Below are 25321 nucleotides of genomic sequence, written 5' to 3'. Positions count from 1 at the left end.
AACCGAACCGGACTTTTTTAGAGAAACGGACTGGAGTTCAGGTGGTTTCCTACTTTCTCCCCTGGGAGCTGCTAGGTCTGCAACATGATCTCAAGTAAAATCTTCACAAAAAATGTAAATTAACAACATGTTAAAACATTTTTAAATAAATTTCACTTGAGATTACAGTGAATATGGAACAAATTTAAAATTCTTTCTGTCTAAAAGTGCCTAATCTGACTCTCCTGACTTTCTTTAAAGAGATTACTGGGTGTGAAACTGAAATGGTTCTTCTTCACTGATTGCAGAACAATAAAGATTTTGCTGTGAATAAACCTGGCGGACGGTTCTTGTGAGGGGAGAGGAAAGGTGTCGGCTCCGTTACCTCATTCATTTGGACAGATGGACCTGCTGTGTTTGTGCATGTGAGTGTGTCAGCCAAACGGATCCCTGTTGTGATAGGTCGGGTCACCGCAGCGTGGAGGAATGTGCATCTGTAGCACATCATGGCCGTTTGCACATGACTTGTTTCTGGTTTGAATATGAAATATCCCATCATTCGGTTCGGCTTATCTCAGGTCCAAACGGTCCCATCAGACCGGCCCTCCGGCTTTATCTGGCACCTTTTATATCTGCAGAACTTTCCCTTTTGCTTATATTTTCTGTGATTGCAGCAATTTTCTGTTTGCAGAAATTTTTGTTGTATTTGTGCATTTTGGAGTTTGAATCATTCACGTGTCTCACCATTTGCTGCATGTTTGCACCTGTTGGCCTTCATCTAATCTTTATTTTAGTCAAATCTTTCTTTGGTAGGATTGCATTAATTGTATTTTTCATGTTAAGTTCTCCTTTGATCTTTCTTACATAATCTTCTTGGCTTTCTAATTCCTCCCTCACAGTTTCCACATCCTCTGAACTAATAATTGGATTTTGGGCTTAATTTCTTTTTGATTATTGATTTCTTCATTCTGCATCTAGACCACACAAGCCTTTCAGACAGTAGAAACTTACTTACTTAAGTCTTGCTGAGCTCAAGGCCAGTTAACTCTGGTTAGTCATTATTCTGGAAGTTTATTTTTGCAGTATGCACTGATTACCCAACGCTCAGATCAATAGGAAAGTCCCAGAAATTCAGTGAATATCTAAAAAAAAAGCTGTAGATTTACACAAGTTGGAAAAGTCTTAACAGTAGCTGTGTTTCCTTTACAAATGTGGCCAATCTTTATCGATATTCTGCTAACATAAAAGAAAACACAATTTTGCAATTGCGGTGTTTCCATTAAATAAGAAATTAAATAAAAATCACACATGAATGAGTCATTAAACATCATGACAGCGACAGATGTAAGCAGTTACACCAGATATATTAATAATTCAGCCATCAGAAGAGATGTTGGCGTCTCATTCAGGCATTGGAGCGACAAACCCCGGCTACTTGGGAGCGGCTACATATCTGGCGTTTTGGGGAAACTGAAGTCGGCCATTTTGCAGAAAAGCAGCGAATTCAACACGTTGGAATGGCACACAGCTTTCTATGAACTGATGCTGTCAGAGCTCTGGTGGAGCCAGAGAAAAACAAAAACAAACCATCATCTTCTGATCACTTCCTGTTGTCTTCTTCATCGTTTCTGCAGTAGTAACATCCCGCTGTTGATCATGTGACTCGTGTAATCCAAAAGAGTTCCCATTGCAGTTCTGCAAAGTTTTTTTTATCGAAAGACGTTTCTTTTCTAAATTGCTGTGTTTCCATGAGGCAATATTTTCATAATTTCAATTTGCACAATTTTATGGCATCGCAGCAAAGAGACTCTCAGATCAGTTCAGCCCTGATGATCCTGGTTTTAGTGGGCGGTTGTTAGTGCAGCGCCCCCACAGGCGAGAAGGGGAACAGGTTTTCCAAAGCGTTTGCTTGTTTTAACTCTGAGCAGTGAGAAAGAACCACAGCAGCTGAAAATGTAGCAAATGTTGCCATTTTTGTCCCCAATCATCTCCTGGACTATGAGGCAGGAAAACAACCCAAGACTGTAAAAATATTTACAATGGTAATGATATTTTTCAGCTCTAAAGTCTTGTTTGACAGTACAGACATGATTGATCATGTCTCTGATCAGTTTGACATTTTTATTTCTTGTGTGTGAATCCTAGTTATTCCTAACTGGGCTATAAATAGAGAAACAGCTGAGTATCCATAGAGCCAGACGCCATGTAAGGCAGAAGTGAAGGTCAGTGATGTTGGAAAGTTTTCAGATTTCTCAGAGGAAACTTATTGACTTCCCCCTTCATCAGTGAAGTCGTCATCCGTAGCATCTGCCCGGTGACACATGGTGCAGTCGCTGATATTGGTGACTTAAACCCCAGAGTGCTGCTTGTTTACATCAACAGGCGAAACCACCATCACTTTCCTCGCTGCGTGATCAGGGACACTCGGGGGTTCTCGTGTCGTCCCTGGGGAGGCCGTTGTTTAGCTCTGACAACAATGAGCTCATCAGGTCCGCCCACCCAGGCCCTGTATCCAGGCTGAAAGGGGATCCACATGGCTCCACCAGGGCACCGTTTCAAACCAGAGCTGCAGGTTAATTAAGCCGTGATTAATCCGACATGCATGTACTCTCGCTGACCTGCCTCACTGGGCGACATAAGCCTCCAAATTAATAAGTCAGGAGCAAGAAGGATTAAAGCTTTAGTTGCTTTGTCAACTGAGACACCAAGTTTGATCCAAAAAGTCTTTTTACAATTGACTGGGCTTTGTTGATGCTTTAGCAAAGAGAAAATGAATGTGAAGGAATCTTAAAATATAAAAATGTCTTGAATGTCAAATCACTGTATTTTGTCTGGGTAATTTTGTTAACTTAAATCCTAAAATGCCAGAAGACATTTGGAACAGAAGATCCTTAATAAAGACTCATCAAAGTTACAAAAGGAAACATTTTAGAGTTGAGTTAGATTGTTTTGTAGCCGCATGATGTGGCATTTTATTGGAACGCTGCAATTCCTCTGCTGCAAAAAACATTTCTATTAGTCTACATGGCATCCATCCATCCATCCATCCATCCATCCATCCATCCATCCATCCATCCATCCATCCATCCATCCATCCATCCATCCATCCATCCATCCATCCATCCATCCATCCATCCATCCATCCATCCATCTAGATGTCAAAGGGCGAGAGGCGGGGTCACCCTGGCAGGTCACCAGTCCATCGCAGGGCAACACAGAGACAGACAAGACCAACAACCAGACACACACACACACACACACACACACACACACACACTCAAATTTAACCGATTAACCTGACAGTCATGTTTTTTGGGACTGTGGGAGAAAGCCGGAGAACCCGGAGAGAACCCACCATGCACAGGGAGAACATGCAGAAAGAAAGACCCCGGGCCGGGAATCGAACCCAGGACCTTCTACCAACAGCGCCACTGTGCAACCTGCTTACATGGCTAGTAACGGTCAAAGTTAGCATTGGAGGTTGGGGTTATTAGCATAAGCTAATGTCAACAGGTCCACTGGTTTCCCATTTTTAACTGGGTCCGTTTTAAGCTAGTAGGAAACAGAAGCATTAAAAATGCCTATTTGTTCAAATAGGCATCAGACTAAACATTACATCACTTTTCATGTATTCCCTGTCACTGAGACTCCATGTTTCCTATAACTGTGTGTCATGAGGTTTAATCTCACCTTAACAAGTCATTATTACGTTACATTGTTGAGGGATAATCCTCTTTTTTTAAAGGAGGATTATGTAAAGCCATATATGAGCAGTTTGTGTCTCATCTGCAGCAGACTGTGGTTGGCAGATAAATGTGCTTCACTCTTCCTCTTTCCAAAATGAGCAAAATATCTACTTAAGTTTCACTGATATAAATCTTTTTATTGTGTTAGAAGATTGATTAATTCACAGATTGTCTGCCTTTCAACTTGGTGACAGTTTTAACAGACATATTTTTTAATAAAAGTTACATTAAACGACTTCAGAATCGGGTAGTAACTAGTTACAACTAGTACAACTAGTTACAATCACTCAATTACATTTATTTGAGTAACTTTTTTGGGGGGGAAAATTACTTTCCGTTGTATTTTTACTACACTGCAGTTTTTACTTTTACTTGAATAATTTTATTATGAAGGATTTTTGCTCTTACTTGAGTAAAATTTCTGGATTTTCTACCCACTGAATGAAAAACAAACATGTTTTAACCAAAAATTCACCAGCCTCAGACACACACCTGCAGTTTCTGTTATAGTTTCTGAAGTTTTTCATTGAAAGAAACTGATTTAGAAAAGTTTTTTTTTCCTGATTTTGTTATTTTTTTGTTACTTAAACTAACAAATTATTATCATTTTTGTTCTTAAAATACCAAAAATTCCACTTAACTTTATATTCTGGCCCATCTGATGATGTAAATTTAAAATATTAAATGACTGATAATTTGATCAGCTACTCAGTACTTGACTAGACTTTTTAACAAATACTTTTGTACTCGTGTAAAAATATGTTGAAGTAGTGCTACTTTTACTTAAGTACAATTTGTGGGTACTTTAATCGACTTTAAAGAAAAGTCTTGCATAACAATTTTGACGCACGCATGTAGCTTAAATTAGAAACCTTGTGTGGTTGTGTTGGATTCATTTGCATTTGGAGGAAACCCGGCTTCTGTCAGTGACAATAGTCTTATCAGAGTAATCTATGCTGCTGTCTGACACGTCCCCTCACCTGTCTCCACCTGTCTCCACCTGCACGCAGGCAGCAGGTCTCCTCAGTGTCCTTCTCGTGATATGATGGTGCAGAAACAGCAGCTCTGGTTTCAAGATCTTATCAGGCGATTAGCAAATCCTGCGTGGTCATTACTCAGTGCTCTGCCTAACAACAAGCTAGCTGTTTGTTTTGACTGTCCCTGCTGGAACTGGGCCACATGATAGTCTGGCCTGGTTGTTTACATGAGATGCCGTTGTTGCTGAGAGGTAAATAAATGGCATTTTGAAGCTGTGAAAGTTAAAATACTGCAGATGTTTTTTGAAAAATCTATTTTTTGTACTGAATCCCATTTAGTCGAGTAATCAGCTTTATCCACCTTGTGGTTTTCTCTGTCCAGGCTGATTAGACTAACAACAGGTGCATCATCCCTCCAGGTGGAGACTAATGAAAAAGGCTTAGTCATTGTGACAGAAGTAAATACTGTTGTCCTTTGTGATATGAGCTATTTCTGTGCTACAAATGCATCTATCTATCTGTGTGCTAACATCCGTACCTGCTATCGATCTGATAGCGAACTAGCAGCACAACTTCACAACAGCTACATACTAGAAAGAAATTGTTGGACGTTGTTACGTTTTCTGCTTACATTTTTTTCTGTTATGTTGAAAAATATGTTCTCAGAATAATTATATGTCTGTTTTTTTCTCTTCTCTATAGAATTTGTTTTTAACTGACTGGCTACAACATTACAATTCCCCTGTGTTCATTAGCATAAAGGAAAAGGGCACCTGAGCATCTCTGCAGACCCCACACCTCCTGGACACAAACTGTTTAGTTTTTTACCTTCAGGGTGGTGCTAAAATGTGCCACTTTTACAAATAACAGAAACCATCTCTTTGTGCCTGACTGTCTCTATGATAAACACTTAACAGTCAGAGTGCTCAGGAAAATACTGTACATAGAAACGGTGTACATACATATTTACAAGAAAGAAAAGACTGCGTATATTTATAGTTTATTTGAAGTCATATTCCCTGTTTGTGTGCTAAAACTTGTCAAATAAAGATGACTAAATCTGATTAAGTAAAATTGCAGCTCTGCAATGGTGTTGCATGTTTTTCTCACTTTTACAGAGTTGATGTTTTGTGCACTGTGATTGTTAGTATTAAACATTAAGAGCGAGCTATTCTGCTTCTTTGGAGTTTTTGCTTAATTTTTTTTAAACCATTTTTCCATCTTTTGCTGAATTTTTAAAAACTAAAATAATTGTAGGTTTTCTGTGTATCAGACATTTTTTTTGGTGTATATACCTTTAAGAATTTGGGCGGCACCTTTTAACCAGACTACCGTTGCTTCGTCAGGTGAAGTTTAGTAGCTAGCCTCTTCCGCCCTCTAGTTGTTAAAATATATCATTACATGTAGCTTAATTTTTTTTTAAATGTCTTCATAATTTTTATATTTGTTTCCAACCGTTCAAATTAATTTGAAACAGTCCGTTTTTTTCTGTCGTTGCGGTAATAAGTGTCCGTGTTTGTATCACCGGGCGGCTAACGAATAGCACTGCCTCTTTAAATCTGCCGAGCGGGTCATTATTTGGCAGGAAGTTAGCAGAAGCTAGCTCATAACCAATAATGAAGACACTGAGGAGCATTTAGCTGCCTTTTAACGCTCCTTAAAGAAGGTAAATATGAATACCGCGTGATTTTTAAAGACATAAACGCGTGTCAACTGCCATTTGTCGTTGTTGCTGATGTTTGCGTTTGGTTTAAATGGAGGTTTGGCGGTTTGAAACTGCTCAGACATGGCTCATGTTGCCAGAATTACATGTAGACAAACAAATACATTACTGCTACTGATTATTAAGAATAAAACACGGGTTTATTGAGGCTGTGCACCTGTTAGAGTCTGTGTGTGATCCTACAGGCTCGGTTATTTTGAATGTGAGCGCAGCTCTAAGACGCTTAGAGAAGCTTTGGAAACGCATGAAGGATTTATTCATGTGGGTTGCTGTGTGTATACCTGGATGAAAACTCATATATCTAATATTTAAGTGGCTAAAATGAATGATTACAAAACAACCAATTCAGACATTTTTTCCAAATTTGCTTCTTTCAGTATAAAACGTATCCATTAACTACATTCGTTAAATGTGCATCTAACCTAGTTAGATCAAACATAGGGGTGTCCAAAGTGGAGCCCCGGGGGCCATTTGTGTCCCTAAGAATGAGTTTGTTTGGTCCCTGACTGCAGTTGAAAAATAGTGCAGATTTGGCCCTCCGGCATATTGGACCGATGTACATGAGATGACAGCCAAGATGATAGGTTATATCTTATAATGTTAACTAAATGAAATAGGGTTTTAAAATTAAATTTTTTACATTACAGAACCAAGTTTTTCACTTGTATTTGAAGGCAAAGTCCAAGGCAGCTATGGTAAGTATAGAGAAGAAAAAACGATTAACTTTGAATACGATGGATGAAAATCCATCCCTACAAACTGTATTTTAGGATAAGTTTTTGTCTCATAATTCACTTATTTTCGCTCCTCTTCCTCCTCCTCTTCGTCTCAGTCTTCAGCAGTGGACCTGAAGACGAAGGAGGAGAAAGATGCAGAGTTGGACAAACGAATTGAAGCTCTGAGGAAGAAGAACGAAGCTCTGGTGAAGAGGTACCAGGTAGGGAGAAACTATTTAATGTGAACATACCACATATTGTCATGGTTTATACAGACTCTTACAAAGTTAGAATCTTAACTTTAGGCCATTAAAGTACTTTAATTACACCTACTTAAGTCTCAAATGTCTATATGTATCCATTGTCTTACACCCTTGTCCCTTAATGGGGTCGGGAGGGTTGCTGGTGCCTCTCCAGCTAACGTGCCGGGCGAGAGGCAGGGTCACCTGGACAGGTCGCCTGTCTGTCGCAGGGCAACACAGAGACACACAGGACACACAACTATGCACACACACACACACACTCACACCTAGGGGCAATTTAGAAAGGCCAATTATTCTGACAGTCATGTTTTTGGACTGTGGGAGGAAACCGGAGTACCTGGAGAAAACCCACCATGCACAGGGAGAACATGGAGACTCCATGCAGAAAGTCCGGGGCCGGGAATCGAACCCAGAACCTTCTTGCTGCAAGGCAACAGCTCTACCAACTGTGCCACTGTGCAGCCTCAAATGTCTATATATATATATTTTTCATATACATTCCTGTTTTTCCAGCTACAGATTCCTTCTTGGCTACAAACGATCAGCTGTTCATAAAAGGAATGCTGTTATTGAATTTTATGAAATAAAATGTGTTAACGTTTTATTACATTTTTTTATTTTCATCTATCAATATATGTCTTATATTTTAAAAAATCTGCAGAATGAGCCATTTTTTTATCTGATAAATTGATTGATCATCGGAATAATCAATTACTAAAGTAATATTTAGCTATAGCTCTAATTTAAAACTGTTTTTTTTCTGCTAATGTGGGTTTATTGTAAGTTTTATTAATTAAACTGATTATTTTTTTGTTAAATTCTACATTACCATCTCATACAAAGTATGTAGTTAACAAGCTTTGTCTTGAAACTTTATGTGCTATTAAAAAAAACCTGTGAATTTAGGTTACCTAAGTTTATGAAACAAGATTTAATTCCAGCAGTAAAAAAACATTTAAGCTTCAGTTAAAACTATCGGTTGACATGTTTTTTGTAGTTCATGAAGGTTTACATTTAAAAAAACGAATACATTTTGTTTAACGGTTTTTCTGTGGGGTTGTAATGTTGATGTTGGTCCCAACAGGAAATTGAGGAAGACAAGAAGAAGGCGGAGCAGGAAGGCATCGCCGTGACGACGCCCCGGAAACCCCGGACACACGAGCCGGAAGCGGACAGGAGGAAGACGGAGAAGGAGAACCTGACGGTCACAGTGGATCTGTCCAAACCGGCAGGGGTCAGGCGCAGCTGGTTCACATTATTCACCACAAATTATTAGATTTTTTACAGCAATAATTCAGTGATTTTATAATAATAAATCAACGATTCAATAGTTTTATTTTAAGAACAATTCCATGATTTACGATTACAAAAAACGGTGCATCACGTACAAAAGCAAAATCTCAAAATGTTCCTGCAGTGTTAGTGCTGCAGCTCGTTTCCCAACACTGCCACCTGGTGGCCACTGCCTGGAATAAACTCATGGTGATTTTTACATATCCGCATTGGATGCTCAATACTGACTGAATATGTTTTATAAAGAGAAATACAAGCTGATGTCTGGAATATTTAGTTATTTTAGTTTCACAAGCAAATTTGAAAAGGTTCAGTGGGTCGGAGTGGAAGACCTCAGAGGATGTAATGATGTTGAGTCATGTGGATAAAACAGATTAAAAGACCACAGGCTCACCCAAACTGATTTATTCTGGGAAATTCACTTCTGCTCCAGCTGAGCTATTCTCCTCCTTCCTGTTTATGGACGTTATGAAATTATTCTCTACTGAAATGAGTCTGAAATCCACTGTGGTTGGAGAAAACGGGCCACCTGGTCTGGACAATTGGAGCATAATGAGGCTTGTGTTTCCTAAACATCAGCAAATGAGTTTGAATTTTTACTTCCTCCGTGTGGCGTTAGTTCAGACAGATTTGATTTGTGTCTATTGGACCTGGTAGACCAGGGGTCTGCGACCGTTACAATCCAAAAATAAATGTTTGAACTCATCTGTTCCTGTGTTTTGTGTGTTTGCAGCAGGACAAGAGAGTTGTGAACGACTGGAAGCCCAGCACACCTCGCGGCCGGAAGAAGTCAGAGGAGAGCGACAGTCCTAAAGGTCAGAGCGATGGCCGCAGCCCCCCCAGGAGGACGGGGTCGGGCAGAGTGGGCCGAGGCGGTCAGAGAGGAGGAGGGGGAGGAGGGCGCCAAGAGAGGATGGACTGGGAGACCAGAACTCCCAGGGAGGGAGAGTCTGCTGAGCCAGGCGGCCAGGGACGGAGAGGAGGAAGACGAGGAGGAAGAGGCGGGAGAGGAGGAGGAGGAGGAGGAGGAGGCAGAGAGGGAGGAGCAGGGAGTGGAGGCGGAGACGAAGGTACACCAGGAGGAATGGACAGAAAGTCAAAGGTGAGAAAAGGGCAAAGTTTATTTATATGGATGCAAAGATATGAAAACATGAGACGACATTAATATTGAGGTTGTGACTTTGATGTAAACTAATGATTAACTTATGCCTAATTGTCAGTTTATGGTTTATTGATTTTAAATTGGTTCCAGTTGGTTAACTGATCTCCGCTTAGACCAGGCTGTTTCCCAACCTGAAGGTCCGGTAGACTCGGTTCTACTGGGACCAAACTCCACCATCTGCTCCACCTCCAGCTGCTGTGGCTCTAAGTCAAACCAGCCTGTTCCCCTCCTGGCCTGTGGGGGCGCTGCACCCAGAACCACTGAAGGAAACGACACAAAAACCTCTGAAGGCACTGAGAGCAACTTCCTCCATCACCAGATGGAAACAAAAACTGCGTGGCATCAGATTTTAGCGGTTGAAGGATTTTATATATGTATTTTTTTAAGGTTTTCAAATAAAGAAACACGTTAAACTTTTATGGAAAAAAACGAGTAATTTTCAAACTGATAACAAAACAAATAGATAAAATATATTTTATCCAAATCCAATGCAATTATCCCATAAAAACCTTTGTTTTAAATTACAGCTGTTTAAAAACGTTAGCTGACCCATAGTGGAAGTTTTATTATAAACTGGAACCAGTTTAGGTGGAAAACAGCATAAATCTGGTTATTTTAACCCAGATACACAGAAAAATCCCAGAATCTAAATATTTATAAATATATTTTACTTCCTGTTTGAATGATGATGTTTTGCATTTGTAAAATGTCTGATGTTTGGTTTTTTTTTTTTGGACAGGAATGGGAGGAGAAAAGGCGGCAGAACATTGAGAAGATGAATGAGGAAATGGAGAGGATAGCAGAGTACGAACGAGGGCAGAGGGTATCCGAGCCGCCCGACGTAATCTCAGATTTTATTCTGTTGAGTCACAGATTACAGGGTTTGGTTTCCAATTCCTCCGTTCAGGTGGATGGAGACAAGCCCATCCGTAATTTTCTGGACGACCCGAGGCGTTCGGGTCCGGCTCCGGACAATGACCGGAAAGAAGGCAGCAGGAGACATGTCCGGAACTGGGGAGGGCTGGACTTTGACAACGTGAAGACAGGACACGAACTGGAGCGAGAGTGGACCGTGAGTCGTTCAGGCCATCCTAAACCGGGATTAAGCGAGAAACGTTTCATTTTTTTAACGCCGCCCTGCTTTCCGCCGGTTCTGTTGCAGAGTCGGCGGCCGGGTCCGAAAGGCGGTTCTGTGGACATGACGATGTCGATGACCGGCCGCGAGAGAGCCGAGTACCTCCGCTGGAAGAAGGAGCGCGAGCAGATCGATGAGGAGAGACTGGCTCGCCACCGAAACGCCACGGGCCAGTGGAGGCGGGAGTGGGACGCGCAGAAGACCGACAGCATGTGAGAACGGCGCCACGTGTGACAAACTGCAGGCCCGGGGGCCGAATTCGGCCCGCCGTCGCTTTCCATGTGGCCCTCAGGGCTCTGCATAAATAGAACCTTTAACATAACAGTCGTGTGTTTCCAGATTATTTTGTCAATCAAATCAAAACAGTTTTTATTTGTTTACACTGTTTTGCAATTTCACACAAAATCAACAAATCCTCTCACTTTTTCGCACTAATTCATTGTTGCCACAAGTCTGGAAGTAATCCATCTCAGTAGGCAAACAATCACAGAGCATGGTGGACCCAAACCAACAAGAAGAAAATACGTTGATGCTCTTGACCAATGTGTGAGATTACATGAGCAAAATGGCTGCTGTCGGGATCGGTCCGAACGAGACCGAGAAGGAAAACATGTCAGACAAGATGCTACCACGACATGGAGGAGCTTCACCTGAAATCCATGGAAACATACAATCAGTGTTTCTTTATTGTTCATTTATAAGTGGGTTTGTAAATCAGGCCCTTTAAGGACATCATGATCAGAATACGCCCCAAAATAAAAATGAATTTTAGTTTTTATTTATTCCTAGAATTGCTTTCGGCTTGTGGCCATAATCTTTTGCTGTCTGTTACTGATGTATAAATTAACATACTATTAATAAATAAACAAACTTTAGCCTAAAGCTAAAGCCTGGTGACCCGCCAGGCTTATAAAACACTGGTGGTGACTGATGTCACATGAGCAAATTATAAAGCTATAAAACAGCAGAGAATTGTTTGAAAGTAAATAAGATTTGCTGGTTTGATGTCAACGGGCTAAAAGTAGCGAGGAGGACGGCGTTCAGTAGAGAACAAAGTGTTTTTCTGCTGAAGGAGATTTCTAAATGTTCTGCTAATCCAGCCTCATTTAGAAAGGTCGTGTAGGTCATAAAGAGCGCGGTGGTCTTGCAGTGTCGCGTTGCCCTCGCTGTGTAGCCGTGCAGTTCCCTCATTAAGGGACAGTCTGGTTTATTCTTCCTAACCCAAAGTAAATCATAAAGTAAATGAAGCTGAAACGTCTGTTTTTCCCCCTGTGGCTTTGTTTTCAGGTTCAAGGAGGATCCGTTTGTGGCTGCAGAGGGCGTAACGGCAGAGGAGGGTGGCAGGAGAGGCGAGTCGACCCAAACAGGCTGCTGCCTTTGACCCTCCATCACATACACACTTCCTAGCAGCTTCACACATCAGACAGCATCATCTCCTTCCTCCAGCTAATTAAGCTGCTTATGTAAACGCTTGCTGTATTTCCCCACGGCCCAAATGAGCCTCAGCGTTGAGCTTCAGTCGTTCTGTTATCGGAGGAGCTTTTATAAAAGACGCCGGCTTCTTTCCTCTCTGCTTGATGATGAGTGGCGTCCATCACTAGCGTCGCCTGTCAAACCGATGCTTTCACATTCATTAACGTCGCCATAAAAGAGGGTAAAACCATCAGAAAATCAGATTTGGTTCACATTAGCCCGCTGTATTCAGTTTATGATAGATTGTTTAAAAAGGGGAAATATATTAATATCACCATTTACCAGCACTATAACATTAGCTCTGCTAACGCTAAAGCGCTACACCAATACCGTATTCACTATCATGGTAGCAGAAGCTAATGCTAAAGAGCTACACCAAGGCTAATGCTAAATTTGTACGTTATCATGGTATTTATCAGAAGCTAATGCTATCGTGCTAATTTCCACCATGTTTACACCCACTGGTGTCAACAGCACAACTTAACAGGACCATTTGTTCCACACCGTTCAGTACGGTTTGCGTTTCAGGAAGTGATTCTTTGGAACAGATTCATTACTTCAGTTTTATAGTTGTTGTTTTGCTAGCTCTGTTGCTGATGTTGCCTAGCTAACCACAATACGGCTTCAGTCAGCAACCAGCAGGACGTCAGTAGGTTTTTAGCTGTTTACTGATGCATTCTGGGTACAGAATAAATGGCATTTGCTGCTCCACATCCCAACGATGTGAGGACAGGAAATGGAACAGCACCTTAAACGGTCTTCACCTACTTCAAAATAAGAGCATGAATATGAACATTTAACTACTTTCATGTTTTTTAAAGTTAGCCAAAGCACTAAATGATAAATGAGCTCCTCTGTTATATCTACCTGTAATATTTACAACATTTCCAACAGACGACAGCAAGCGGCCTCCTAGAGGACCAACATTTGGCGACTTCCTGTCCCAGGGCAGGAGCCAGGGGCCCCGCGGGGACCGGAGCAGAGGACGGGGCCGAGGACAGAGACAGAGCTACAGGCGAGTCCAGAAACCTTCCAGACCAACCGCAACATGTCAACGCAAACACAAACCTCCAGTGTTGAGCATGGTGGTGGCGGGGTGATGCAGGGGGTATCAGAACCAGAGCAAACCGACCAGAACCTCCATCTGAAGGTTCTGATCTTACGCCGCCCTCAGGGACAAGGAGCAGAAAACATTGATAAAAGATGCTAAATCTGGTGAACGCAGCCTTAGTTCCAGGGTATTTTGTATGGGGGAAAAAATTAAGAATTTTATTTAACAAAATCTAAATTGTTTGCATTTAGCAATGCTAAAACATTAGTTATGCTAACACTGAAGCATTACACCTACACAGCATTTAGCAGAAGCTAATGCTGCGGCGCTTACGGTGATTAACTGTTTCCTTTCCGGTCTCATTGACAGCATGCACGACAATCGCTGGGAAGGAGAGAAAGAAGAAGAAGAAGAGGAGAAAGAAAAGGAGGACAAGACCAAGAAAGAGGTAAAAACTACAGCAAAGAAAACAAAGAAAGAAGAAGAAGAAGAGAAACCCAAAGCTGAAACTAAAGAGCCGAAGGTGAGCGGGTTCAGCTGGAGCTAATCGTACACATGAAGCTAAACTTTATCCCTAATTTCTCTGTCTTCTTTTTTTTTTTTTTTAGGTGGAAGAGAAAAACAAAGACGAGGCAGGAGACGATGATGATGAGTGGGAGGACGCCAGCGAAGAAGAGGAAGCTGGAGACAAAAGCGACTCGGAGAAAAAAGACAAAAGCAAAGCCGTCTCTCCTCCGTCGGCCAAACAACGTTTGCAGGAGAAAACGGCAGGAAGCCCGAAGGAGCAGCGGGCGCCGAGGCCGAAGGTCCACATCCCTCCTCCTGCTGCTGCGGCGGCGGCCCAGGAGTCATCAGAAGGGGGGAAGCCCCTCAGCCCGTTCTTCAGCCTGGACGGCCACCACCCGGTGTCGGACTGGGGCGAGGAGATGGAGATGCAGTCGCCGCGGAGCAGCATGGGGGCGGAGAGCCCGCTGAAGCCCTCCAGCACCGAGTCCAGCCCGCCGCAGAGAAAGGAGAGCCAAGATGGCGGCGCCGGCGAACCGGGCGGGGCGCCCGCGGATGAACCTGCTCCTGCAGCGGACACCCAGGAGAACGTCACGGAGTCGGAACCGGAACAGACCGCCTCAGAACCTCCATCTGAAGGTTCGGACCCCGCCCCACCCTCTGTTGCTCCTGAGGTCGATGAGGTCGCCGTGACGACCAACCAGAATCCACTTCCTGCTCCATCAGAAGGTAAAACATCAACTCGACATGAAGAACATCAAAGCTGCAGTAAGTTACTAAGATTTTAAAACCATCGTTATGTTGGGACAGTAAAATACGAGTTTTATTTCATTTCCCTTTCGAGTAAAAAGTATTTTTGAATTTGAGACAATCAGTGAAAAAAAACTGAGTTCCTCTGCCTAGAAACAACCAATCAGAGGCAAGAGGAGGGTCTTAATGCTGTCATAAACCTCATGTATGTGCTGCTCACAAGCTCCCTCTTGTTCTCTTTTCTAATATCAGAACCTGTCATGAATGCTAATGCCAGTTAGCCATTAGCACATTTAGCAGGGTACACGAGGTTGATTGACAGCCTTAAACCCCGCCTCCTGGCTCTGATTGGTGCATCAGGGAGGAGGTTGTTTGGATCGATCTTCATAATATTACAAACTGTTTCCTCCTATCATTATGACTTTATTCTTGTATTATTACGACTTCTGATGTTATTTTCATTATTTTGATTTTTTTTTCTTGTAATATTACGACTATCGTCGTATCAGTGCGACTTAATTCTCTTAAAATTACGACTTTATTCCTGTAATTAAGCACTAATTTCCCGTCCTGACCACGTTTTAGATAAGATTGTGTGATTTATGCAGCTGTTTTCCACTTTCCGTGTCTCTCTGTCAGAGGGTCAGTCGGACCCTCCCCGTCCCGCCGAGCCCGTTAACGGCGAACAGATTTCCTCCGACGCGCCGGTAGAGAACGAAGACAACATGGCGGCCGCTGGGAGCGACGACGCCCCGGCAGCCGAAGCCGAACTTTCCTCGGATCAGACGTCATCAGGTTGGGAAGCTTTTCTCTGACTTCATTAGAGTCCAAAACGGCAAATTATGTTACAGAAAGAAAGACTTAGAAACTAAGAGACGTACAGTTGAAACTTGAGAAATGAGGGATAAAACAAACAGACAGCAAGTTCACAGAATATACGGAGAGTAAAAACTGTCGACAATAACCACAGTGACATGGAGTCAATAAAAACAGGAATCAGCCCAATAATCAGATGAAACTCAATTCAAAAATATCCTAAAGGGAATTAAATAAACTCCTCTCATCTTTTCCTGCATTAAAAAGGGATTAAATCACAAGTGTCTAAACGTGAGGCGCAGGGGCCATTTGCGGGCCTTGCTGCATTTTTGTGCGGCCCCTGGACTTAGATTAGAAATTATTTAAATGTCAACAAACGGAAGCTTTTTGTTTTTTTGTACGACATTTTCAATAACAAATTGTACAAATAAGTGTTTTTTTTTTTTTTAAATGTCAGTAAAAATGACAACAAATCTCCTTTTTACTTTTTACTCAAAAATGGTAAAACATCCAATAATTAAATACATTTTGTAGTTTTCAAGCTCGGCTCTCATTTTTTATTGCTGGGGGGAAAAAACTAAAATTGATAGGAAACAAGTTTTAGACATTTTTCAGACCTTTTTTAAATTAAAATGCAATTATTATTTTACATTTTTAATTTAAAAGTACAAATACATTTTGGCCCCTGAGTGATTTCAACATGCTGGTTTTTACTCTGTAAAAAGTCTGGACACCCCTGAACCCCTGAATAAATTAATTTATTTGCATTCAGTCATGTTTAAATTACTTGCATCACTCTTAGATACATATTTTATAAATTGTATTGCTTATGATTATATTTGTATTATTAATATTTAAGAGCTTGTCAACTAATAAGCAGTTTCCCCTCGGGATCAATAAAACATATCCTATTTTATTAGGATGCTCACCTTTAAACCTTTGAATCAATTCAGAATAAAACCAAGCCTGCATGTTTTGAATCAAATCTACTGGGTGCTTCCTGTATTTTTCGTTTAAATGTTTATCGTTCAGAAACGAGCGTCTTTATTGGTAATTTCCCCGTTATTGTCTCGTTTTTGTGTGTGAGCTACTCGAGTCCCGATGCTTTCCATAAATCGTTAGCGTGTCCATTTGCAGAGCGGCTGCAGTGGGGAGGGGAATCAATAATCTGCTCACATTTCCTCAGCAGCTCTCCGTCGTCTCAGCGCTGTGGTTTGAAAGTGGAGCTAAGTGAATAAACCACAGGCTGCAGTCATTATCCCTCTATTTACAGCCGTTTAGCTCCTGTCCTCTGTGTCGTCGCTTAAGCTAATGGAAAAGTTCGGTTTTACATATTTGCAGCATAAAAAAGAAAAACTAAAAAGACATGAATCAGAAACCAAATGAGCCTTTCCTACTGGTTTTTATGAGTAATAAGGAAAAATTCAAGTAAAATGACTAGAAAATAAAGTAAAAATTTAATTTTCTTTACATTTGTGTTTAAAAATGAGTAGAATTATAAACATAACATCCTTTATAAGCTCCACCCTGAGAGCAAATGCTAAAGATGCTAAAATAAGAATCAAAAACATTTTTGTTACATGTGCATCAATATGAAAATCTGAGCCGAATTCGATATCTGATATTAACAAGATGGATTTAATATCGGTTGTTGGTATCGGCCCAGTTTTATCAGACCAATACGTTAAAAAATGAATAATGTTGTTCGATTCCGATGTTGGTGCCGATACATCGGGAGTCTAACGCTAGTTTGGCTTTTAGCCAAAAACAAAGGAGAACTCCTAAACTTTGATTTGTTCATGTTTTTCTGGAGAAGGAAGTTGCGCTCATTGTTTTTCTTCTGAGCTTTTTGTCGTTTTCTTCAGTGATTGTTGGTGCAGCGCCCCCACAGGCGGGGAGGGGGACAGGTTCCTCAAAGGGTTCGGTTGGTTTGACGCGGTTTAGAGAGAAATGGAACCACAGCAACTGAAAATGGAGCAAATGTTGCAACTTTGTTCCCAAATAAAAGCGAGTCGACCAGAATATCGGGTGTGAAAGCAGCCGGAATGTGAAGCGGACGTTTCCCTCGTTGTTTTAGGTTAGCTTTCATTTTCTGTGAATTTACTCAACTACAAGAATAATTTTTTGACCATTTACGTGTTCAGGAAAAATATAATTTCTTTACTTTCAGTTGAAATACAGAATAGATAGTTATATTTTACGGACAGATTCACTTTACATGAAACGGCTTTAGATTCAGAGTCGTCGTCTTTAGCTGCTGTTTCTGTTTCCTCTGTCGGGTCTAAAATAGCTCCTGTCAGCTCTGACGGCAGCTTGTCCAAAAAAGGAGTCGATTTGCTGTGAAGGAATCTCCAGACCAAAACCGTCATCTAGACTAGATCAGGGTCAGTCCCGCTCTCCGACCCTGAAGTACCGGCTGGTCCCATACCGCGACACCACAGTGCAAAGCTTTATATGTAAGGACAAAGAAATGATTAAAGGTGACCCATTATGCTTCTTTTAACAGGTTATGGTAGGTTTACGGTCTATACAAAACATCCATCCATCCATCCATTTTCTTGCACCCTTGTCCCTTCGTGGGGTCGGGAGGGTTGCTGGTGCCTCTCCAGCTATCGTTTCGGGCGAGAGGTGGGGTCACCCTGGACAGGTCGCCAGTCTGTCACAGGGCAACACAGGACACACAACCATGCACACACACACTCACACCTAGGGGCAATTTGGTGAGGCCAATTAACCTGACAGTCATGTTTTTGGACTGTGGGAGGAAACCGGAGTACCTGGAGAAAACCCACCATGCACAGGGAGAACATGCAAACTCCGTGCAGAAAGACCGGGAATCGAACCCAGAACCTTCTTGCTGCAAGGCAACAGCTCTACCAACTGCGCCACTGTGCAGCCCTATACAAAACATGTTGTATATTTTTTTTGCATAAAATAATTCTTAGATGATCAGAGTTTAGTCTGTTTATTGAGATTGAGCAGTTTTAGGGCCTCTGTCACTTTAAATCCAATTAAGCTGCTGCTGGCCACGCCCCCAACTCCACGTTTACACTCACATATGAAAGTAGCTGCAAACAGATGCACCACCACACAACTTTACATCTTTGAAAAGCAAAAGTGGAGCCCCCTTCACAACAAACAAGAATGCAGCAAGTAGTTTCTACAATGTATTTTCCAGCAGCCATTGTACACTGCAAAAACACAAAATCTTACAAAGCATTTTAATCTACTTTACAATGCAAATGTCTTGGTACACTTTAAATAAGACAAAACTCACAAGAAACCTTTCCGAAAGAAACAGAATTTAAGTCTACAATTCCTTAATACTGATATAAAAACGTTAAATTATAAAAATGTTATTGTTAAGCTGCCAAATTATTTCACTTTTTAAATAGGAAAAATGTCTTGCTATAAGTGAAATAAACTTTTTCATCAATATTAAGTAATTATTGACTCTAAACCGGCTCCTGTTTGATGAAGTTGCTTGTAAGTTGGTTTTGTTTTATTTCAAATGTCCTAATATATTTACACCAGTAACTAGACCAAATATTCTTGGTAAGTTTATTTGTTTTTGCAGTGTACAGCGGTAAAACAAGCTCACCAAACATACTGGAGCTTGGGTTGGGTTGCTAGGTAACAGGAGGCGGAGTTCCCCTGTGGTTGCTAGGTAACGGCACAGTGCCTGCTCATTTGTGAGGTTTTTGAAGGGGCTCTTTTTCCAGACACCAAAGAACATGAACTTATTGCCAAATAACAGCTGAGTGTTTTTTTAGAAGCAGTAGGAACCTGAAGGAAAGCACAGAAATGTCCAAAATGTGAATTTTGCATAATAGGTCCCTTTTAAAGATATTCTATCCATCCATCCATCCATCCATCTTCTTGCACCCTTGTCCCTCAGTGGGGTCAGGAGGGTTGCTGGTGCCCATCTCCAGCTAACGTTCTGGGCGAGAGGCGGGGTCACCTGGACAGGTCGCCAGTCTGTCGCAGGGCAACACAGAGACACACAACCATGCACACACACACTCACACATTGGGTCAATTTGGAGAGGCCAGTTAACCTGACAGTCATGTTTTTGGACTGTGGGTGGAAACCGGAGTACCTGGAGAAAACCCACCATGCACAGGGAGAACATGGAGACTCCATGCAGAAAGACCGGGGCCGGGAATCGAACCCAGAACCTTCTTGCTGCAAGGCAACGGCTCTACCAACTGCGCCACTGTGCAGCCCTATTCTAGATAATTGAATTAATATTTATTTTGATTATTACAAATATATTTTAGGTATTTAGACAATATGTCAAATTTAAATGTATCAATAAATTACCATGAAATGTGAAAGTTACACATTTAAATTAGTTTAGTTTTATTTTCAACTTGATTTATTTTTTTTAAACAACTAAAACTAAATTACTGGATCTTCAGGTCTGAATCATTTTGTAGGGTTTAAATAACTAAAACACTTGTTGATTTCAGGAGCCATTTTGATTTTCTTCCATCAGCTCACTCGATCTTTACCGACTGGCAAAAACACCGTAACGTGGTTGAGACGGCCATCGTTCTATTTTCTTTGGAATAAGGAGGGAGGCTGATTGCATTTACGCTTCTGGTAACTGGTGTGTGATTTCCAGCAGAAGTCAGACGAGCTCATGTGTGTGTTATGTTGTGTGTGTTGCGATCGGGTGGGGATCAGGAAACCAGGGAAATCAGAGGCACAATTAAAGCTTTTAAACGGCTCCTTTGGAGGAAATGAGCTGCGGCCTGCAGGAGCGACGATGGTGCCGATACCAGGGAGGCGTTTCAAGCCTGATCGAATTAAATCTCGTCATGTTTCCGAGGCTCCTTGCTCAACAATCTGGCGGCGACAGGCGAATGTACACACACACACACACACAAAAAAAACTTTCAGGAATAAAAATAAAAAGCACAAGCTACAATATAGCTCCAAATCCAATTTCAGCAGTGGAGACACTGGTTGCTATGGTGATTCCCGCCTAAAGTAGAGCTAAATGTTCATCGGAAAAAAAAGCGAACTAAAAAGTCTTAAAGATGTAGATCCTTCTGACCATTAATCGATTATTTTGATAAATAAACTTGGCACATTGTGCAGAATTTTCCTGAAACTCTTGAGTGTTTTTTATACAATATTAGAAATACATTTAAAGATGAAAGTAAACCAATAATGCAATTAATTTTTAAGTAACACAACAAATATTGCTTATAAACATAATTCCTTTAGTGAACACTTGGTCATTAACAGCAACAGATTCATTTGATAGCAGAAGCTGCTTGATACATTTTTTATACAGAATTTGAACCAAGAGAAGCAAAAACTGCCTCTTGATGAGTTCTGGGTAGAACATTATTTTTTATCTTAATTACAAAATGTATGTATTTTTTGTACAGGAATTACTGCCCTGAATTTGTTGTTCTTTCAGCAAATTGCCAATCCAATTAATCACCAATGAATTGGCATTTATTAATAGCATTAATCATGATTAATCCAATTGTAATGATTAATCACAAGAAATCTGATTAATCACAATCACTCTGATTAATATGATAATTAATCTGATTAATCGTTTCTGCTCTGGAGTCTCGCGGCTCGAGTCCGTTTGAGTTTTTCTCCCCATCTAATCCTTCTCTTCATGTTTCTACCTACAGGTTGAGACGGACAGGAGAGGGAGCGAAACATCGGCGGCACCGAGGTTTACATCTAAATATGACTTTAATCATCATCATGAGGAAGAGGAGTGACGGAGCTTTACACGCATGGACCAACCGGTCGCTCTCAGCTGGTTTTAAGACTTTGGATCATCCTGATCCACCGAAGCATCGCTGGTCACATCTCCATCCGTTTCTTCAGTTTTCATCAAAAACTAAGGATTTCTTCCTCCAGTGAGAGAGAAACCAGACGTCAACCTAAAGTCTGGCTGTGGCTTGTTGAAACGAGCCCAGATCTATTAAAATAATCTGTTTTTTTCACATTTATTACATGGAATAATGGTTTTAAAACTACAATTTTTAATTGCTCTCATCTTTTTCCCACTTCAAATTTCTTTGAGGAACTGAAATCTGTAAAAAGGAGCATTTTTAGCATCTTTTACCACCTTTTCTGTTCACGTGATAATCTAGTCGGAGGGCAAACCTCATTTTCATCAAAGTGAGTTAATTTCAGATTTTTAGATTAGAAATGACCAGATTATGTTGCATAATTCACAATTTTGCAGAAAAGTCGGGCTTGGTGACGTCACCTGCAGCCGCTAGCGATGCTAAGCTAGTTGATTCAAAGCTTCGCTCTCAGGTTAAAGCGTGATTGTTGGTTTTAAATCTACAGTAAAGGGAATCTGACTCATTAATCCCGTGTTGTAAATAAAATCAAAGTAGATTCAGTGATTGGAAGGATTTGAACGTAAACGATGCGGTAAACTGATAGAAACACTTCATGGAGACAACATGGCGTCCGAGTCTGAAATGCTGATTATTGTGTTGCTTGGATTTAAATCATAAAGTCTGTTTTTACTACATCATGTAACAAACAAGTTTGTTTTTTTTAAATTAAATGTTGCATCATATCAAATCATGTTTTTAATTTTGAACAATCATGTTTTGCTTTAAACCAGCTCCTCTTTTCTCTTCATCCATGAATTGTGTCTGAGTTTGTTGCCACAGTGATGCAAAGAACAACACTGCCTAAAAGTTTGTTTTTATACTTTAAGTTACCTTAAAAGGATGTATTGTTCGGATGCAGTATGTGTGTTTTGTCTCTCCCCTCATACCTCAGCAGACCAAGAGGGTTTTTAGTTGGTTTGTTTGAGTTTTTCCTCGTCTGTAAATGGTGTTTTATCTGAGCAGCTGTGTGGCGTTTGAGGACAAAACGACAAACTGATTGCTTTAAAGTCTTTGTGTCCGGGATCTGATGAATAAAAATCATGAATTTGGGTTCAAAGATGTCGCAGTTTCTCGTTTTTTTTTTATGTTCTTCAGGTGTTTCTGCTAAATCCAGCATGTAAAGTTGATTCCTTTAGTTTTATGATAAAACTTGTTATTCTTCTACGATAACGACAAACTACGATTCTCCCGTTAGTGGAAGAAAACATCTTAACTCTCCATCATCCAAGCAGCGGCTAGAGTGAGATGAGTACCAAAGACGGCCACAACATTCTTTTTATGCCCTGAAATAATTTCATGTTTAATTTATATGATCAATCAACTTTACAATCGATCATTTGCATCTACTTTTCCGTAAAAAAGAAAATAAATTTTTAAAAAATATCTTATTTGGACATTTTGGTAGCCGATTAATATTGGTTGTTAGAAAAATTTAATCACCAGATCAGATCAGCTTTTCATATGTTGATGTCAGAAACATATTTAAACTGCATATTGCAACAAATCATTGACTATTTGTATATTGCATTTCAGGTAATATAGTGTTTTTTCTTATTTAGAAAATTAATTAAACTACTTGCATTTATTTCATCCATTTCTAATATTGCACAAAGTAAACTTAAGCGGTTGCATGAAAAATCTCCAGACGTGCTTTTTAGGATGTTTAATTTATTTAAAATTAATTAAGTCGTCTTATTTGCATATTTGAATGTATTTCTAATGTATAGAAAAGCTGAAGTGGTTAAATTATTAATCTGATTAATCATCCAATTAATCATCAGAATAATCGATTTTGGTGTTGAATTTGCGGGAAAAGCTGCTTTTGTTATTAATGTTTTCAACTTGTGACTCTTTTTGTTTTCCGTCGAATGAAAAATTAGTTTGGAAACCGTTTTATAATCCTCCAGTTGCTTCTCTAATTAGGATAATTGCTGCTCCAAAATAGCAAATCTCTGATTTACTGAGTTAAATAAATCGATGCTTATACGTTAAAATCAAAGATTTTTTATTTGATTTTATTTTTTAATCATTTCTGCTTATTTATTTGATAAATCTCGGAGCTCTGGGGGATGATTTGTCTGTTTTATGATCGAAAAAGCCTAGCTGTAGTCTTCCTTACTGCAGAGTTTTCCCACCCGGACCAGAACCAGAACCAGAACCAGAACTTCTCTGGTTCCCAGGCGGCTCGTCTCTGCTGCTGCGGGACGTTTCTCTCAAACTGGGACCCAATCGCTGAATGTTGCGTCCTTTCAGCTCCTCCTCGACCCAAACGGCGTCAAGCCGAACAGAAACGCAAAGAGCGAGGCAGGAAATGATGCCGGCTGCTTTTCAAAATAAAACCTTAAACATTATCAAGAATTCTTATTTAAAACGAGAATTAAACTGTCAAACAATCTCTGGTTAAAGATACTTAAAGTACAACTTTTCAACTATAAAAGCCATTAAATGGCCCAACTTATTCACTAATGAAATATATATCACTTATTTAGTCAAATGTTCATGGAGATGTATGTATTTGTATTATTTATTAATTTTAAATTTAGTTCAATTATTTCTAGTGGCACAGCAAAAACCTAAGTTTTTTGCTGTTGAATTTTTCATTTTTTATCATATTTCTATGTTTTTTGTACATACTCATACTTTGTTTCAAATATGGTATTTTAGAAAGTTTAGATTGAAATGGACTTTTATGAGCTTTATGTTATTGTGTAATCTCTGTTCTAATGTTTTTTTATCTTCAAAAATCTTATAATTATATTCCCTTATCAAAAATATAAAAACATGATAGTAATGTTGTTGTTGACTTCCTGAAAGCCGAGTGTCAGAGCAGGAGCTTCTTAAAGAGACAGAGGCCCAATTTCAAGGCATTAAATTACAAAGTCTAATTTCTTTCAAGTCACAGCATTTTCATAGCAACTGGTTACATAGCTACATGATTGAAATGGTACTATATGCCTGAAATACATAATGCTGCCCCTTTTCATTTTATTTATTTATTTATTTCGAACAGACATTAAAAACAGTCTAAAAAGAACAAGAAAACAAAATAGAATGAGACAAACTTAAGAAATAAAATGTAAAACAAATTATTTTGCCCATGTGACATGCAATTTTATATTTTCTGTTCGAAAAGGAGCAGGTAGAAGATACATCTTATAATATCCTGCCCCTTTCATACTTGTCGATGTATTATCAATTGACTTTGAGAACATCAACAAGAGACAACTTGTTTCCATTTTTCCTTATGTTTAACTATGTACAATTATTTTAAGTACTATTTATATAATCATTTACATTATAAACTATTAAACATGTTATATAGCATATTTTGAAATGAGTTCTGCTTTTTAAAAACAGTAATAGTAAATAAAATTATTTGCAGCGTATACAAAAAAAAACAATATGTAACTAAATGAAAATTCTAGAAAACCACTTTTTGCATGTTAAAAAGTCCCCATAAGAATACAAAAATAGAAAGAACCAGTTTTGTTTTTCATGTTTCTTTATGCCACATTTTTCATTTTCTGTTTTCTTTGTAAATTGCACATTAAATCTCTGTAATCCTTATGGTTCTAAATTGGGCCATAATGTTTATTAAAAAGAAAAAAAAAACTTGAAGCTGAAAAAAACGATCTGAAATAGAAAACAACGCAAACTTTTTATAAACTACTGTTAAAAAGTAGCTCTGAACATTTTATTTTAAGTTTCAAAACGTTTTTATCAGCTTCATATTTTTTCTGTTTAAAAATATTTTTTCAGTATCAAAACTTTCTTTTTTTCAGTATAATTTTTTTTCCTTTGAACAAACTAATTCGTCCCAATTTAGCTCCATATAATCGTATTT

At 39.8% G+C, this 25321-nt stretch overlaps 1 protein-coding gene across 4 annotated transcripts; it reads left to right on the top strand.

Moving 5' to 3' along the window:
- The first annotated feature begins 299 nt into the window (after window positions 1-299).
- ccdc9 (coiled-coil domain containing 9) lies at window positions 300-22534 on the top strand. 4 transcript variants are annotated; one of them, XM_017308350.2, is made up of 14 exons: window positions 300-404; window positions 7073-7120; window positions 7258-7362; window positions 8489-8638; window positions 9431-9799; window positions 10599-10682; window positions 10767-10931; window positions 11022-11206; window positions 12282-12343; window positions 13362-13482; window positions 13888-14041; window positions 14127-14751; window positions 15412-15567; window positions 21250-22534. In XM_017308350.2, exons 2-14 carry the CDS (start codon window positions 7118-7120, stop codon window positions 21252-21254), a joined length of 2184 nt encoding a protein of 727 aa, XP_017163839.2. In that variant the 5' UTR covers window positions 300-404; window positions 7073-7117; the 3' UTR covers window positions 21255-22534. The 4 variants fall into 4 exon arrangements, with proteins under 4 accessions (XP_017163839.2, XP_081470717.1, XP_017163840.2 ...); XM_081614591.1 differs by lacking the exon at window positions 300-404 and adding an exon at window positions 6027-6048; XM_017308351.2 differs by lacking the exon at window positions 300-404 and adding an exon at window positions 6057-6368 and having other exon boundaries at window positions 9434-9799.
- Window positions 22535-25321: the final 2787 nt, after the last annotated feature.

The sequence above is a fragment of the Poecilia reticulata genome, chromosome 13 (assembly GCF_904066995.2).
Source record: "Poecilia reticulata chromosome 13, P_reticulata-male-v2, whole genome shotgun sequence".
NCBI lineage: Eukaryota > Metazoa > Chordata > Actinopteri > Cyprinodontiformes > Poeciliidae > Poecilia > Poecilia reticulata.
The sequence above is the reverse complement of the archived record's forward strand: the minus strand, read 5'-3'. Positions and strand labels throughout refer to the sequence as shown.